The sequence below is a fragment of the Miscanthus floridulus genome, chromosome 8, assembly GCF_019320115.1.
Source record: "Miscanthus floridulus cultivar M001 chromosome 8, ASM1932011v1, whole genome shotgun sequence".
Classification (NCBI taxonomy): domain Eukaryota; kingdom Viridiplantae; phylum Streptophyta; class Magnoliopsida; order Poales; family Poaceae; genus Miscanthus; species Miscanthus floridulus.
In genome coordinates this window covers 10,045,793-10,064,106 of record NC_089587.1, presented here as the reverse complement: position 1 = coordinate 10,064,106, position 18,314 = coordinate 10,045,793, and the positions used below count along the sequence as shown (strand labels likewise).

Here is an 18,314-nt window from a genome sequence, read left to right as displayed (position 1 = left end):
TCCTGTTGGCACCAGAATGGGGATCGACAGTGATCAATTGAGAACGAATCGAGAATTCAGATTAGTTGTACAGAGTACACAAGACTACATACCACAGTGCCACACCTTCTCAGAAACAAGTTTACAAACTCCAACGTGGACATGAGGATCCAAAGCTGAAAGCTCCTAGAGTATACAGCAATGCTCCCCTACAGAAAATCAGCTTTGCAGTGTTGCATGTTCTCTTTCTCTATAAAACAAGTACCACACATGGCCTCACAGAAATGGCTATACGTTCAACAATTCTCATCTTCGTTGCCAACTATCTCAGGTTCTCAATAGCCTTTTTCTTTTCTTCTCCGAGGAAATCAACATGCATCATTTCTTCGCCTTCCTACCTCTCTTGGCAGGTTGGGTTTTCCTTGCACCCTTTTTAGGGCCCTTTCCTGCCTTAGCTTTTTTCGGTGCCTTCCCCTGCATGTCACAGGAATCGGATTAGATTCCCATCAGGTGCATTATGATGCTGCAACAAGCATTGTTCTAAGTAAATAAAGTTTCTGTAGTTACATAAGATCAACTTGTAACTTGTAAGGGCTACTATGAGAGAATAGCAACACACTAGCAGGTAGCAGCAGGGAAAGCTTAAGATAACTTGTTGGTAGCATGTTTTACAACATTTTTTTGTTATGGTTCTGTGAAATGGTTACTTCATCGAACACAGCAACAGCAAGGAAGCATAAAAAAATAAGAACAGTGCTACTGCAAACGGCTCGTGCAAATTCCCGATAAACACATCCAATACAGAATTTGCAATCACTGCAAATCCACAACACCACCTATTGGAAACTTCTGTATATAACAACTAGGATTCTAGCTATTCATAGTTGTAGGTTAGTTATTAGAGTCAAGAAAACACACCGCTGTTTTCTCTGCTTTCCTTTTGGTCTTTGCCTTAGGTTGACCTTCATCTTCATTGTTCTGATCATTTTGATTAGCCTGTGGTTCATAGAGTTTGTCACCCTCCTCGTCTGAATCAAATGTGAATCCATCAAGGGTACCTAAACAGATGATGGATCTTTAATATCAGAGAATAAAAATTGTAGCACAGGCTATCATCGTATAAATAATGGGACCATAGCTTCGTGAAAAGCCTGGTTGTTCCTCGTAGTGCAAATTAAAAAACTGAAGCTACAGCCACAAATGACGATGCACCAAGAAATAGCTCAATCAAAGAACCATAAGAGCATGCCACTATTTACAAGTTTGCAGTATGCATGCCACGTTTATACATTAGAGATGCTCTGGAGAAAAATTGAATTTATATTAGCCTGCACCCTGCAGTAAATGTTGGAAGTATGCACCTTCCATCATAGTCTCTGCTTCAAATAAATTGGACTGTGGTTCCAGTTGAATGAAGTCATTCATTATAGCCTCTATCTGCACAGAAATTGAGAAATTGAACACAACCAAATTAACAAGCAGAAATGGCACACTAAATGCTCGAAATTATGACGCATGTAAATTGACATGGTGGAGAGCTCAAATATGCAAGCAAAATTTAGTTTATAAACCTTTGCTTCTGATTGTCCCACACTCACCTGAAAGGAAAATACATCGAGGATTAAAAAATAACACAAAACCATAAACCTCTACATGGGTTTGGAACATGACTTACAACACAAAATGTCCTGGATGGAACTATAGTTGTTTTGTATATTGTTCCTGTATGAGTTGGAGAGAAGAAATAACTACATAAGATACTCAAGTCTTGGAATATTGCACATATCAAGATTTAAGACAAGCTGGTTTCAAAGACAAAAAAAGGGCTGGTTTCAAGTCTTGGAATATTGCAAAGCTTCAGTACTGATATCTGGCCTTGGATATCCTTTGACAGATTACATCAATACAATTCAGTATCCAAAGAAGTACACAAAATGATAAATTACTTGATGGTACCTTTCAGGTCCAACAACAAATCCTGATTTCCAGTAGGACCATTTGAAACTACTATCCGCCCAACCGCACCAATATCTCCACTCAAATCTATCGAGTCACCATCACATTCAATCAATGCCTAGAAAGAAAATAAACAAACAGAACAAGGATTATAACTTGGGAAATATATTAATAAAATATAATTTTGGATATGCAGTCGGAATTTTGCAGGTATATGTTACAAGATAACAGGGAATGATAGATTCACCAAGTTATTCTCCAGAAGTCCAGTTGTTCACATTTCCATTTAACACACAGATACACATTTAAGAAATAATAACCAAAAGTATATGGCTCTTTGGTACACTGCCGAAGCTCTTGAGATCTGGAGCTTGTTAGTTAAGTAGGCTGAGGCTTTTTCCCATTGTGTTGTTCTCGCCATCTTTTCAATTTCTCTGTGGCACATTAATTTTTCATTTTTCTCTTTTCAGATTTCAGATTGGGTTAACAGTTGTAAGCTAATCGTTTTTCCTCTATCAACTAAGGAAATAAAATGCAGCTCTCATGACGTCATTCGTTGTTCAAGCGGGAAAAAAGGTGTGTCTATTGTGTTTTAGTCCATGCTGCAAGCCTGCAACTGTTAAATCATTGTTCTCTCAAAGGGGACATACATAATGTATCGTACACAAACAAGTATCTATGTTATGTCTCCTGATTGTACCTCTACACACTATATAACTTATTCCTTACACAGCAATGCTAAGAAGACATTTCTTCCGAAAATAAGAATATAAATATAACAAGGGGGAGATAACAGGCATGTTGATAACATTTTGTAGCAAATATAGAAATTTTAATGAGAGAGTGATCTTCATATAAGCAGAGCCTCTTAGAGTTGAGCATACCTTTGAACGTTGAACTTTATCAGGAAATATTAATGGTAACCTCTGGGAGACCTGGCATTTAGAGGAACATACACTCGATCAGAGAGCTGCAAATATATAATTGAAAATAGCTAGAGCTTCACATCCAAATTTGAAGGAGCATGTAAAAGGATAAAGTGGAGAGATGGGTGAGTTGGCATCGTACAGAGTTTCCTGTGAGTTTATCTCGCATATCATCCTCAGCATCTCCGTCTTGATGTTCAACCATGAAACAGTATCACATGTCATTCCAAATCTGAGTGATAAGTCATCAATTATCAACTGAAATGGAAGTCATAAAGTGCCTTAGTACCTGCTTGGTCTGGACCAGCTTTTGTTCCAGCAACCTTTGTTTTTTTAGTCTTAGTTTGCTGAGCATCCTTTCTCTTGGCAGTGCTAAGTGAATCCTCTTCGTGATTATCTTCACCAGCCCTTGAAGGGCTGTGTCCCGCGGAAGCATCAGAACCAGATGAAAGTGTTACCATATCCTTCTTTGGAGTCTACAAAAAATATTATGTGACAAAATTAACTATTATCAGAATAGTGAATTTAAAATATAGGACCAGTTTACAACTACTATGCCATAGTGAATTTTAAACAAAACATAACAGTCGCAATGTCTGATCACTAATATCACAATAGAAATTGAACATTAGAAAGATAAGGTCCAAAAATGTTGTCGCCAAAAACAGGTACAGATAATCTGTACAATAAAATGATGCCTGCACAGTTTCATTGATGGCCAAATTAGTAGAGCGAGCCTCTAATAGTACAGTAGATATTACATAGTGCTATGTTATCTTTTTTTTTACTCCGCCTATGTTGTTTCAACATAGCAGGTCCCAAGCCCTGGTAAAAGAGGAGGGTTGTGATAGGCGTGGCGAGCCAACGTTAAATCTAGCCATTCTAATGGAGATGAAACCCGAAAGAAAACCGTTGGGACGTAACCCTCTTAGCGACGCGCCATATCGGAACCCGGGTATGGTGTTAAATGAGCAAGGGCCGGGTCATCACCCCCGTGACGCGCCGTGTCGCGATCTGGGCACGGTGTCAAGTGAGCAAGGATCGGATCGTCGCATCCTTAGTGGCGCGCTACATCGGCGCCCGGGTGTAGTGAAAAATGAGCAAGGGTCTTCACATCTAAATCGACGGGTGCGAAGGGTAAGGAAGCTAGTCGAACCAACTAGGATCAGTTTAGGTAGTTGGAATGTAGGGTCGCTTACAGGTAAGTTAAGAGAATTAGTTGATACCGCGACTAGAAGGCGTGTAAATATATTATGCGTTCAAGAAACTAAATGGAAGGGTCAGAAGGCGAAGGAGGTGGACAATACATGTTTCAAGCTTTGATACATAGGGACAGTCGCGAATAGAAATGGAGTAGGAGTTTTGATTGATAAGAGCCTCAAGAATAGTGTGGTGGGAGTGAGAAGGCAAGGAGATAGGATTATCTTAGTCAAGCTTGTCATTGGTGATATGGTCTTGAACGTAATTAGTGCGTATGCCCCCCAAGTAGGCCTCGACGAGAGTGCTAAGAGACAGTTCTGGAAAGACTTAGATGGCCTGATTAGAGCTGTATCAAGTAGTGAGAAGCTTTTTATAGGAGGAGATCTTAATGGGCATGTATGTACTACAAGCGCAGGTTTCGAGGCAGTTCATGGAGGTTTTGGTTATGGTAGTAGGAATCGGGAGAGGGGGGAAGTTCTGAACTTCGCGGTAGCTTTTGACCTGATGATAGCCAACACTTTCTTTAGAAAGAGAGAATCTCATCTAGTGACCTTCAGTAGCGGACAACACTCTAGCCATATTGACTTTGTCCTCGCGAGAAGAAAGGACAAACGAGCATGTTTGGGTTGCAAGGTGATACCAGGGGAGTGTGTTGTTTCTCAACATAAGCTTTTGGTGGCAGACTTTCGTTTTCAGGTGCGTGCCCGCAGGGATAAACAAGCTAAGATTGAAAGAACAAAGTGGTGGAAACTGAAAGGGGAGACGTCAGATGTATTCAGGGAAAGGGTTATCAAAGAGGGCTCTTGGAAGGAAGAAGAGGACATAAACAACATGTGGGAGAAGATGGCAACCAATATTCAGAAGATGGCCTCAAAGGTGTGTGGAGTAACCAAAGGAAGTGGAGGCGAGGCTAAAGTACTTGGTGGTGGAACGAGGAAGTCCAAAGGGCTATTAAGGAGAAGAAAGAATGCTATAGACGCTTGTACCATGACAGGAGTGTGGACAACATAGAGAAGTACAAGGTGGTAAAGAAGACTGCAAAGCGAGCTGTAAGTGTGGCAAAGGGTAGAGCGTACGAGGATCTTTACCAACATTTTGGTACGAAGGAAGGAGAGAAGGACATTTATAGGATGGCTAGGGTTCGTGAGAGAAAGACAAGAGACTTCAACCAAGTTAAGTGCATTAAGGATGAAAGGGAGCATCTTTTGGTGAAGGAGGATGAGATCCAACATCGATGGCAAGAGTATTTTGATAAATTATTCAATGGTGAGAATACGGACACAACCTTTCAGTTGGATGACTCTTTTGATGACACCAATAGGTGCTTTGTGCGGAGAATCTAAGAATCTGAGGTCAGAGAGGCGTTGAAAAGGATGAAATGAGGTAAGGCGATGGGACCGGATGGTATCCCAATCGAGGTGTGGAGATGTCTCGGGGACATAGCTATAGTATGGCTAACCAAGTTGTTCAACCATATTTTTCGATCGAACAAGATACCTGACGAGTGGAGGAGAAGTATATTGGTACCGATCTACAAGAATAAAGGGGATATTCAAAGTTGTACTAATTACCGGAGAATTAAGTTGATGAGCCATACTATGAAGCTATGGGAGAGAGTTATCGAGCATCGCTTGAGAGCAATAACGCGGGTCTCTATGAACCAATTTGGTTTCATGCCCGGTAGGTCAACCATGGAAGCAATTTTCTTAATAAGACAAGTTATGGAACGGTATAGGGAGAAGAAGAAGGACCTACACATAGTTTTTATTGACTTGGAGAAGGCTTATAATAAAATACCAATGAATGTTATGTGGTGGGCTTTGGACAGACATAAAGTCCCAACGAAGTATGTCGGGCTCATTAAGGATATGTACAACAATGTTGTAACTAGTGTTCGAACAAGTGATGGAGACACGGATGACTTTCCGATTAGATTAGGACTACATCAAGGGTCAGCTTTGAGCCCTTATCTGTTTGTCTCAGTGATAGATGAGGTCACAAGGGATATACAAGGGGACATCCCTTGGTGTATGCTTTTCGCGGACGATATAGTGCTAGTTGATGAAAGTCGGACAGGAGTGAATCAGAAACTGGAGTTATGGCGGGAGACTTTGGAGTCCAAAGGTTTTAGACTCAGTAGAACTAAAACCGAGTATATGAGATGTGACTTCGGCACTACTACTCGGGAGGAGGAAGATATTAGTTTGGAATGTCAAATAGTGTCTAGGAATGATACCTTTCGATATTTCAGATCAATGCTACAGAGAGACGGGGATATTGATGAAGATGTTAGCCATAGAATCAAAGCAGGGTGGATGAAGTGGCGCCAGACATCTGGTGTCCTATGTGACAAAAGAGTACCACAAAAGCTAAAAGGCAAGTTTTATAAGACAGCGATTAGACCTGCTATGTTGTATGGTGCAGAATGTTGGCCTACAAAAAGACGACATATTCAACAGATAAGTGTCACAGAAATGCGTATGTTGCGTTGGATTTGCGGTCATACAAGAAGGGATCGAGTTCGGAACGATGATATACGTGATAGATTTGGGGTAGCACCAATTGAAAAAAAGCTTGTCCAACACCGGTTGAGATGGTTTGGACATGTCCAACGGAGACCTCCAGAGGCACCGGTGCGTAGTGAAATCCTAAGCCAGGATAGTAACGTGAAGAGAGACAGAGGAATACCGAAGTTGACTTGGGTAGAGGCAACAAAAGGAGACTTAAAAGGATGGAATATACCCAAAGACTTAGCCTTAGATAGGAGTGCTTGGAAAACAGTTATTCACGTGCCTGAACCTTGATTGCTTCTGCTGGGTTTCAACTCTAGCCTACCCCAACTTATTTGGGACTTCAAGGTTTTGTTGTTGTTGTTATTGTTGTTATGTTGTATGTTATCCTTTTTTAATGGATGAAGCAAAAACACAATACCAGCCTAGTTACCAAGATAGCATGAATTGGAGACAGCAAATCTAAAACACTCAAATCCATACCGAGCGTCTAGGAGTATTCGCTTGTTTTTCATCCATGGTTGATCCCTCTGCATATTTGCCAAAAGAATCAATAAGCAACCATGTGATGAATACGGCTCAAAACTTTATGGAGTCGTGCCTCAGAATCTTTATAGTGCTAAAATAAACAGGTACGTTAGTTCTACCTTTTCTACTGCCAACGGTTTTTCTTCTAGTAGCTGCAGAGATTTTGCTTTTATTTTGCGAAGCACCATCTCTATCACCTGCATGATCTGGACTAGTCTGCTTCTCTCCTTTGTCTTGTTCTCTAGATGTACTGGTCCTTGTAGGATTGGCTTCAGGAGAGGAATCTGACCCAGAAGAAAGCATCACTGGTGCCACACTTGGTGCCTATGCTCCCAGAAAAACAATGTTTGAATCAACGTGGTAAGTGGTAACTGCTACATAATAGACTTATCTGATGTATTGACTTTGGAACAAAAAACAGTTCTGGAAAGCTTGACAGAAGCTGATGTGAAGACAACTAATAGTAGCCAATAAGTTCTGCAAGAACAAGGTGCTAGCCCCATCATAGTCAGCGGCACCAACTTAAAACTTAGAAGCTAGTACCATTATTGGCATTACTTGGTGGTATCAAGGTGGGCGACCACTGTTTAACAAAAGAGCATACGCATAGCTACAAACTTGCTTATACAAATGCACGAACAGAAAGAGCTCAAACCTACGAAGTCAGAAAGAGCAGGAACTTTCTTGAGTAGGACATGATTACATGAACCAATTTGTGGCACAGAACGAGTCCATGGGCACAAACACACAGATCAATTGCTAGTACGACATTATTTATCTTCGTTTCCTTTACTTTAGAGTTTTAAATTAACACATTCGAAAAGAAACGAATGGCTAAACAAGGATTTAGCAACCGTGGCAGGAAAACTCTGTCAGACTGCCAGTCTGTCACCCACCGGGGTTTAGTTAGTGCGGCCTGGCCTATTTCGCTAGAGTTTCACGGGCGGGATTGTGCAAGTGGGGTGGAAATCCAAGGCAAGAGGTCGCATACGGGCGGGATTGTGCAAGTGGGGTGGAAATCCAAGGCAAGAGGTCGCATCTTGCATCCGGAACAGAAGATTTTGCTCCAAGAGGAATAAGAAAACTAGCTTACCCCAGCAGATGCCACGATTTAGCCATGGAGGCCAGAGCCTTGGCCTCAAGTGGAGATGGGGTAGAAGAGGGAGATGAAGCGAGATGGACCTGAAACGCGCGGAGCCAGTCAGGGTCATCTTCTTCCTCCCCCATGCTAGCTTCTCAGTTGCAACCGGATGATTTGGGTAGAGATTCACGGGTGGCGGCGGCCGCTGGAGCCTGGAGCTGCGGGGGGTTCGCTGGATGGAACCGTGGAAGAGAGGGAGAGCACAGAGCAGGGGCGGGGGGATGCAGCCCTCCTCGTGGGCCTGATTCTAAGGGAGCGACTCTTCAGCCCAGGCAGCCCCCCTCGCGAGCCTAATTCTAAGGGAGCGACTCTTCAGCCCAGGCCCAAAAATCTCTATCCACCCTAGCAGCAGGAGTATTTGATATCGTTGAAAATGCGTATAAATATCATTAAGTCTGAATCGAAAAAATAAATCAAATAATCTATTTCTGGATAAAGCCTTCTATAGTAAAAAATCATGAGAATTTCTATAGCCATGCAATTAAGATTTTTAGCTAGATTTCTAGCCTTCCGAAGGGTGTATGTCTAGTAAAATTCCTAGTCTTCTATAATTTAGCATCCCTCCTAACCTATTTCTAGATCCGACACTGCTCCTCCGTGCAGGATATATAAGTTGGGATGCGGCAGCGGGTGAACGTCTCGCGGCTGCCAAAGTGAGAAATGAGGTTTGGACTGCAAAACTTAACGGTGCAGTTAAATCCAAAGAGATGTCATTGGAGCAGCAATTTAAATAGCACAGTGCATTCTAGTTGTTGTTACAGGCCATGTTTAGTTTCACCAAAATCCAAATTTTGGCACTATGTAAAAAGAAGATTCCCCGTCACATCAAACTTGCGGTACATGCATGGAGTACTAAATGTTGACGAAATTAAAAACTAATTGCACAGTTTGGTTGTACTTTGCGAGACGAACGTTTTGAGCCTAAATGTTGACGAAATTAAAAATTAATTGCACAGTTTGGTTGTACTTTGCGAGACGAACGTTTTGAGCCTAATTAGTCAACGATTGGACAATTATTATCAAATACAAATGAAATGCTACAGTGCTACAGGGAATCGGGCGGCGCCAATTCCGCAGGCAACTAAACGCGGCCACAGTTTGATTTGACAACCATGCCCAAAAGGCCAAAATCAGTAGGCATGTACTCCGAATCGAGTACTGTGCTTAACCTAGACTAGACGCCCATATTAGTGAGCAAAGTGTTCCAGCCCAAAAGAAACTTCATCCATGGTCATTGTTTCTAGTTATTAGCCACTAGATCAAGCCACATCTGCAGTAGAAAAGAAATATCATGAATCAGTTAATCAAGTACTCCCTTCGTTTCAAATTATAAGTCGCTTTGACTTTTTTGGTTTATCCATTTTACCATGTATTTAGACATATTATATATTAGACGTATAGCAAAATAGATGTACCAGGTACTCCCTCTGCACGTGCTGCTCGCTTTTGTTTGTTTCAATCAGGCTCTGTTTAGTTTCCAAAATTTTTTGCCTCCTACAGTAAAAGAGCATGCTTGGACACATGCATGGAGTACTAAATGTAGACGAAAAAAAACTAATTGCACAGTTCTCGGCAAAATCGCGAGACGAATCTAATTTGTTTTTTTATTAGTATCAAAAACCTCTCTCGATATCCTTCCAACACATCCGATGTGATACTAAAAAATTTTCACCTCCCCAACCAAACACACCCTCGATCGCCTGCTGTGTGGCCGGCAGCAAAGGTGACAGCGGCGGCACCATCCAGCGCGGCAGTGCCGCTAGGGAGACCTCGATCTCGTGAGGTCCAGGCCCAGGCGCGGATGGCTGCGTTCACGGCCTCCTCGCGGGCGACTCCCACCGAGAAGCACTAGGCCGATGATCCTACCACGCGTGTTCAATATGGATCGGATGCATCTGTGTCTCGGGAAAAAAAAAAATGCATGCATCACCATTTCTGGAGAAAAAAAAATGTGTCCCAGTTGTGCCTGCGCCTCACAGCAGCTAGCCTTGAGCTGCTCTCCGCATGTGTCTAGTGTCGCCGCCTCGCCGGCGGATCCACTATCGCCTCGATCCGCTCGGTGAGCGACTGAAACAAACAAGCGCAAGTAGCACGTGGAAATTCAACGGTGACGATCCACAAACGTCTACCTGGGCTAGGGCTGGGCTTGGACAGGGCATAGGGCCAGACTCAGATTAGACCCGTGGCAAAAATATTTAAAATTAATTACTAACTGCTTTAAGACCCGTGCAAACTTTTCAAGAGGACTACCGGAGCAAAACTCAGGAAACCCAAAATTGTGTGCTTCGATGCTTGCAAATCACTGCAGTTCAGGTAAAACGACATTGAGAAACAAGAAGCGACAAAACAATAAATCCATCTTTGTGCTTGCATTTGGCATAACTTTTGGAGGGATTGCCATCCTATTCTTGCTAGCTTGCTTCTTTTTCTTCTTCAAGAGTACAAATTTCATGAACAGAAATAGGAGCAACAATGAGAATGCCATACGAGGAATGCCGTCCAACCTCAATTCAGAGCAATCCTTGGTGATGGTTTCAAGAGACAAGGGAGAAACCAAATAAGCTCACATTCACTGACTTGGTGAAGGCTACATATAACTTCAGCAAGGAGAATATCATAGGCTGTGGAGGTTATGGGCTAGTCTTCAAAGCTACACTATCTGATGGCTCCAAGGTCGCCATAAAGAAACTTAGCAGTGAAATGTGTCTGATGGATAGGGAATTCTGTGCAGAAGTTGATGCACTCTCCATGGCGCATCATGACAATCTCGTGTCACTCTGGGGTTATTGCATCCAGGGAAATTCGAGGTTCCTCATATATTCCTACATGGAGAATGGAAGCCTGGATGATTGGCTCCACAACAGGGATGATGATGCGAGTTCATTTCTTGACTGGCCGAGGAGGCTAAAGATTGCACAAGGAGCAAGCCAGGGTTTGTCATACATCCACAATGTGTGCAAGCCTCACATTGTTCACCGTGGCATCAAGTCCAGCAACATCCTACTGGACAAAGAATTCAAAGCCTATGTTGCTGATTTTGGGCTATCCAGATTGATCCTTCCCAACAAAACACATGTCACGACTGAGTTGGTAGGCACTCTCGGTTACATCCCCTGAGTATGGGCAAGGGTGGGTGGCTACTCTGAGAGGTGATATGTAGAGTTTTGGGGTAGTCCTGCTTGAACTGCTCACAGGCCAGCGGCCTATTCCAATCTCATTTGCATCAAAAGAACCCGTCCAGTGGATATGGGAGATGAGATCAGAAGGAAAACAGATTGAAGTTTTGGATCCAACACTACGGGGCACAGGGTATGAGGAGCAAATGCTGAAGGTGCTTGAAGCTGCTCGCCAGTGTGTCAACCGTAATCCAGCCATGAGGTCAATTAGTCGATTTAATTAAATTTAATAATTACTGCAAAGTCTGCGTACAAACTCTAAAAAAGATTATAATAATCTATGAAAAGAACGTTAGAGATGCTCACTAATAAGAAAAAAATTACAAAACAAAATTTCTTTGAATAGAATATATTATATTCCCCCGTTTAGATGTAAATATTAGAGCCTAGACTTTGGAATTGGAATCAAGTTTCCTCAACGCTGTCGTGGAATTGAGATTTGGCATTGGAGACCTATTTTTTTGAACTATAACGGGAAGGGGCCTATACCAATACAGGGACGGACCCTCTTATTGAGTGGAATTGGGGCCTCTTCCCCGTGGCTGGCGGCGCCAGCGCCCTCTTCCCTATGGCCGGCAGTGCTCGCGCCCTCTTCTCCGTCATCGGTGGCACCAGCACCCTCTTCCCCGTCGTCGGCGGCCAACGCCCCTCTTCCCCGTGGCCTTCCCCATCTTTGCCGGCTGCCGAGATCCGTCATGGTCGGTCGAGCTCCCCATCGGCGCCTCCTTCTTCCCCATGGCTGGTCAAGCTCCTCCATGGCGGCCTCGCTCCCTCTCTCCCCTATGGTAGCCTCATTCCCCCCCCCCCCCCGGCGGCTTCGCTCCCTCCCTCGTCCCTCTGTCTTGCTCGCCATGCCTAGGGTTGAGCTCCCCCATGGTGACCTCGCTCGCTCTCCCTGCTGTTGGCGAGCCGCCGAGGTCGAGCTCCCCCCATGGCCATGCCCTGGAGATGGGACGAGCTCCTTCTGCCGTGTGAGAGAGTTTCAATTCTATTGTTTTGCATCCAAACAGGTATTCGATTTGAGCTACTTGCTAAGATTTCAAAAAGCAATTCAATGGTCATCTAAACAATAATATTCGAATTGTGGTCATTTCAATACTACGACAACTTTGTATTGAAGCCAATTCAATTCCAACCCCCTCAATATCTTAATCAAAACGGATCCTATGAGCTTTTTTTTTCTATAGACATCACAGCCATAAACTTATCCACTACTTTACGTATAAAGCAAAATAACAAAGATCCTGTTGTGATGACCTCGACGAATATGATTTGAGAACATGCATATCTAATTATCCATATATAGTATTCCTACTTTCGGGATAAGATGACGCCAAACTCTCATAGGACCAAGGCCACGTGGTAGCTGATAATGTTAGGCCTTAGATTCAGCCTGTAAGGTTTTGGGGGCATCAATCGGATGTTATACGGGATGTCGTATAGAGTGTTCGGATACTAATAAAAAAATAAATTACAGAATCTGTCAGTAAACCACAAGGTGAATTTATTAAACCTAATTAATCGATCATTAGCACATGTAATACTGCAACACTTATTGTTAAATTATGGATTAATTACGCTTAAAAGATTCGTCTCGTCAATTAGTCGCAAAGTGTACAATTAATTATTTTTAGTCTATATTTAATACTTCATGTATTTGTCCAAATATTCGATGCGACAGATTATAACGTTTTGGGGTGGGCTAAACAAGGGCTTCCTCTCATTAGGACGGCCACGATCGTGAACCCACGTAGAAACATACATGTCCGTCGGATGGGCATGTTTCAAAAAAAAATCTAACCGACGTCAGTCTCGGACCAGGCTCAAAGCGACCCAAAAAAACCTCAGGCACGGGCAGGAGCATAATGCGGCGAATGGGCGCATTGAAGCCGGCGCCGGGATCGTATCTGACCAACCAAACCTTGCGCCTACCTACCCGACGGCGACGTGATAAGTAACAGCCTAACAGGTGAGAAGAGAAGCAGTAGAAAAGAGTCCACTCCCAACTCCCGAGCAAGAGTCTGCTGGCGTGCCGGAGGCCTTTGTAATGCTTCTCCAATTTCTCTATTCTTACTTCTTCCCCAATCCTTCTTCAATTTCTCCCCAATTCCTCCTCTAACCACCTCCATTGCTTACAGAGTCGTAGCGGAGCGGAATGATCCCTCGCACTCGATCGATTGCCAGCGGAGACCGGAGGATGAGGGTTGGTGACGGAGACGGAGACGGCGGCGGCGCGCATTTCGTGTTCGCCTACTACGTCACCGGCCACGGCTCCGGGCACGCTACCCGCGCCTTAGAGGTCCGCCCCTCCCTCCCTCTCGACTCCTCCACCCGCTTGCGGCTTACTGCCTGGTGCGGTGGTGCCCGCGCCTGATCCCTTCCGTCCCGTTTTCTGACCCTGCCTGCGTCCCTCCTCTATCCTCTCCCCTCGCAGGAGGTGAGGCACATGCTCGCCGCGGGGCATGACGTGCACGTGGTCACCGCCGCGCCGGAGTTCGGGGTCACCACCGAGATCGCCTCTTCCAGGCTCCACATCCGCAAGGTCGAGCAGGTCGTGCTCGACTGCGTCGCCGTGGAGCCCGACGCCCTCACCGTCGACCGCTCCGCCTCGCTGGAGGAGTTTTTTTTCGTTCCCTTGCTAAGGACCTACGGATCATAATACCATGTAAGTCCCGGCACCAGTGAGACCTGAGGCGGCGGTATCTTGAGACGGTACACCAATTACAATCATGTACCCAAGCTCGATAAGCACGTGCACTGGCGGCACAAAATCCGCATCACCATATATCAGCAACATATATGTTGATGTGGGATTGTTATATGCAAAACGGAACATATCAACCAGGATAAGCTTATCCGCTGCATCTTTTCTTTTATTGAGGATATCAATATGTCTGACTCTAATTCTTTGGAGTCCCTCCCTGATTGAAGCAGAGACAGCCCCATAAGCCTAAATTGTTGCTGAATCTACAACAGAATTCATACTCAGAGTCTCTTTAATATTTTTAGATATATCTTCTACCTGCGAATCATTGAGAACTTTGCATTTCTCAATGTCCCAAAACACAACCATTGGAATGAGATGAATTTGTGCAGAAGCCATTATTTTATCCTTACCTGACAACAACAACATAGCATTTCCGTCCCAAGCAAGTTGGGGTAGGCTAGAGTTGAAACCCACCAAGAGCCCCAAGTCACATTGTTTTATCCTTACCTGAATACCAAAAAAAGAAGATAAAAGGTTCATATCATGAAACAAATAAACACAAGCATGAATCATGCAGTGACAAACAACAAAGACAAATATTATGCAAAGGAATGTAAACACCTCAACCAACATCATATCAAAGTTGAAATATCATTTCCTATGTACAGCAACAAAAAACATTTATGGACATACTATCACAATAAGTAAATAGTATTGATCAACTGCAACAAAATCTATTTTAATATATTCCAATAGAGGTTCCAACCCCCTCCTGTTCCTTAAAAAAATCCACTAATACTTAAACTATGTCATGAATAACGACATTAGCTATTCAATTGCATGCATCAAATTAGTTTAAGTTGTCTACGTTTATGTGTCGCTGATATGGGATAAAACTACAGAAATAGAGATGTTCTTTCTTGAATTTTGTGAGTTCTTTTTTTCCCAAAAAAAATTCAGTGAACTTTTCAAATATTGGTGCATATAGTGCAACAAATGCATATGTCCTTGAAATAATAGTTCTCTGTCAAATCAATGTTAAAGAGATACTCAGCAAAGTCATCTCATGTCTTGCGCGATCTGGAGAAGGAGGACTGTTGTTACTCCTTTTTTTACGAGCACCTAGCACTGGTGTTATGCTGGAGGTAAACTTCTTCCCCGGCGGCGCTTGGAGGGTGGTCTTGGCGAAGAAGTCTCCTCCCGACCACGCACCACCTGCGGCGACTATCAGAATTCACATTTCAGTCTAGCATGGAGAAGAACAATAATTTGGCACATATTACAGGCAGCTGAGTACCTCCTAGTCGGAGAGCAAAGAAGCAACGACACTCTCCGCACTTCCTTCATGCCCGTAGCAACATTCGAAACCTGCAGACCTACACTCCATGGGTGCAACATCTGAAAAAGTTGAAAACTAATGTTCAGACATATAACTAGATGATAAACAGAAGCGTCATGATCATAGTATTATTATTAGTACCAGGCATCGATGGACTTAAGCCACTCTGCCTCGCTCTTGAGGATGGAGGCCCGGGGCACCACATCCTGCATAAGTCCATCGATGTCGACGTCGTGGTACTAATAATAATACTATGATCATGACACTTCTGTTTATCATCTAGTCATATGTCTGAACATTTGTTCAACTTTTTCAGATGTTGCACCCATGGAGTATAGATCTGCAGGTTTCGGATGTTGCTACGGGCATGAAGGGAAGTGCAGAGACTGCCGTTGCTTCTTTGCTCTCCGACTGGGAGGTACTCAGCTGTCTGTAGTCTGTGCCAAATTATTTGTTCTTCTCCATGCTAGACTGAAATGTGAATTCTGATAGTCGCCGCAGGTGATGCGTGGTCGGGAGGAGACTCCTTCGGCAACACCACCCTCCAAGCGCCGCCGGAGAAGAAGTTTTACCTCCAGCATCAACACCAGTGCTAGGTGCTCATAAAAAAAGGAGTAACAACAGTCCTCCTTCTCCAGATCGCGCAAGACATGAGGCGACTTTGCTGAGTATCTCTTTAACATTGATTTGATAGAGAACTATCATTTCAAGGACAAGAATTATGCATTCGTTGCACTATATACACCAATATTTAAAAAGTACACTGAATTTTTTTTGGGAAAAAAAGAACTCACAAAATTCAGGAAAGAACATATCTATTTCTGTAGTTTTATCCCATATCAGTGACACATAAACGTAGACAACTTAAACTAATTTGATGCATGCAATTGAGTAGCTAATGTCGTTATTCATGACATAGTTTTAGTACTGGTGTATTTATTTTTGAAGGAACAGGAGGGGTTTGAAATCTCTACTGAAATATATTAAAATAGATTTTGTTGCAGTTGATCAATACTACTTACTTATTGTGATAGTATGTCCATAAATGTTTCTTGTTGCTGTATATAGGAAATGATATCTCAACTGTGGCATGATGTTGGTTGATGTGTTTACATTCCTGTTGCATAATATTTGCCTTTGCTGTTTATGTCACTGCATGCTTTATGCTTGTGTTTATTTGTTTCATGATCTGAACCTTTTATCTTTTTTTTTATTCAGGTAAGGATAAAACAATGTGATTTGGGGCTCTCGGTGGGTTTCAACTCTAGCCTACCCCAACTTGCTTGGGACTGAAAGGCTATGTTGTTGTTGTTGTCAGGTAAGGATAAAATAATGAATTCTGCAGAAATTCGTCTCACTCCAATGGCTGTGTTTTGGAACATTGAGAACTGCAAGGTTCCCAAGGATTCACACGTAGAAGATATATCTAAGAATATTAGAAAGGCTCTGAGTATGAATGCTGCTGTAGATTCAGCAACAATTCAGGCGTATGGGGCTGTCCCTGTTCAATCAGGGAGGGACTCCAAAGAACTGGAGTCAAACATGTTGATATCCTCAATAGAAGAAAAGATGCATCTGATAAGCTTATCCTGGTTGATATGTTCCGCTTTGCATATGACAATCCCGCACCTGCATATATGTTGCTGATATCTGGTGATGCAGACTTTGTGCCGGCGGTGTGCGTGCTTGTCGAGCGTGGGTGCACCATTGTGATTGCTATCCCGTCTCAAGATACCGCCGCCTTAGATCTCACTAGTGCCGGGAGTTACATGTGGGACTGGCCAAGCCTTGCATGGGGTAAAGGTATTGTGATCCGTAGGTCCTTACCTGTTGATCTTGAAGACTGAAATGATCCAGCTGTTTAAATCAAATGGTCGATATATTAAACTTGGCCATATTCACTCAGAGTATACCAAGATGTTTGGCTAACAGATCAAGTTATCAGACTACAATGCTCCTAAGCTAGTTGATCTTTTCATGATGCTGGGCGACCCTTTCTCTGTCTTTGAGAGAAAAATGGTTTTACTGGATATGCAATCTGACCAAGCAAGCACAAGTAAGTTGCTTGTTGCAAACAACACCACCGTTTAGACTCTTTTCAGTTGTCTTATGTTCTATTGTTATTTACTGCCAACTGCCACTCCACATATGTAATGGTGATACCCGTGTCTTATGTTTTCAGATGTCACAGCAGTTGGTTCTTCTGAAGTGCCGGCTTCGGTAGCCGAGGATTTATTTGTTAACACGGAGAAAGATCCTTATGTCCCTGTTGAGGATAAAGATGTTGAAGCTGTGATCGTTGGAGCCGTCAGCCAGGAAAATGAGCCAAATGAGCGGCGCATCAACAAGACTGTCTTCATCGGCAAGAACCTCAACCAAGAACTGGAGAAGGGCTTCAAGGATTGACTATTGAAGAAATAGACGGGATGGATCTCCAGTTACTTGATTTTGTGCTTTGTAGCTTCTGAATATCCTCGAATGTGAGCGGGCAGCCTGAGCAACCCGGGTAGATGAGGCACAGGACAGGACACTTAACACGGCTTGTAGGAATTTGAATTCGTAATATGTTTCAGAGCTATCAAATAGGAAGTAAAGAACAAAGCAGAGCCACTCAACAAAAACTGTATATGTAAATTGATGCTTTTTAAGATACTATTTTAGCATTCTTATATGCTATCATTAGGCTGAAGAGAACTCCAAATTTCAGAGACTAATAGCAGTTTAGTTTCAGTAGTAGTTTGTTACATTTTACTAGACTAGAACGGGGAGCTTTTTCTAGGTGAAACATGGGATAAAGCAAAAGTGACGACTGTGTTATGACTTGTGAGATATTTGAACTAGCCATATTTCAT

The 18,314-nt window shown here is 43.1% G+C and overlaps 1 protein-coding gene and 2 pseudogenes across 2 annotated transcripts; 2 read left to right on the top strand and 1 right to left on the bottom strand.

The window, feature by feature from the left end:
- Positions 1 to 17: 17 nt before the first annotated feature.
- LOC136471080 (DNA-binding protein BIN4-like) lies at positions 18 to 8,453 on the bottom strand. Of its 2 annotated transcripts, none has more exons than XM_066468813.1 (12): positions 8,282 to 8,453; positions 7,219 to 7,423; positions 7,055 to 7,101; positions 3,151 to 3,337; positions 3,004 to 3,050; positions 2,820 to 2,870; positions 1,936 to 2,053; positions 1,655 to 1,701; positions 1,551 to 1,577; positions 1,341 to 1,416; positions 898 to 1,037; positions 18 to 453 (listed from the first exon to the last, which is right to left on the bottom strand). In XM_066468813.1, exons 1-12 carry the CDS (start codon positions 8,324 to 8,326, stop codon positions 358 to 360), a joined length of 1,086 nt encoding a protein of 361 aa, XP_066324910.1. In that variant the 5' UTR covers positions 8,327 to 8,453; the 3' UTR covers positions 18 to 357. The 2 variants fall into 2 exon arrangements, with proteins under 2 accessions (XP_066324910.1, XP_066324911.1); XM_066468814.1 differs by having other exon boundaries at positions 8,193 to 8,323.
- Positions 8,454 to 10,528: 2,075 nt separating this feature from the next.
- Positions 10,529 to 12,482, top strand: LOC136468543 (tyrosine-sulfated glycopeptide receptor 1-like; annotated as a pseudogene).
- Positions 12,483 to 13,411: 929 nt separating this feature from the next.
- Positions 13,412 to 17,868, top strand: LOC136468542 (uncharacterized; annotated as a pseudogene).
- The last annotated feature ends 446 nt before the right edge of the window (positions 17,869 to 18,314 follow it).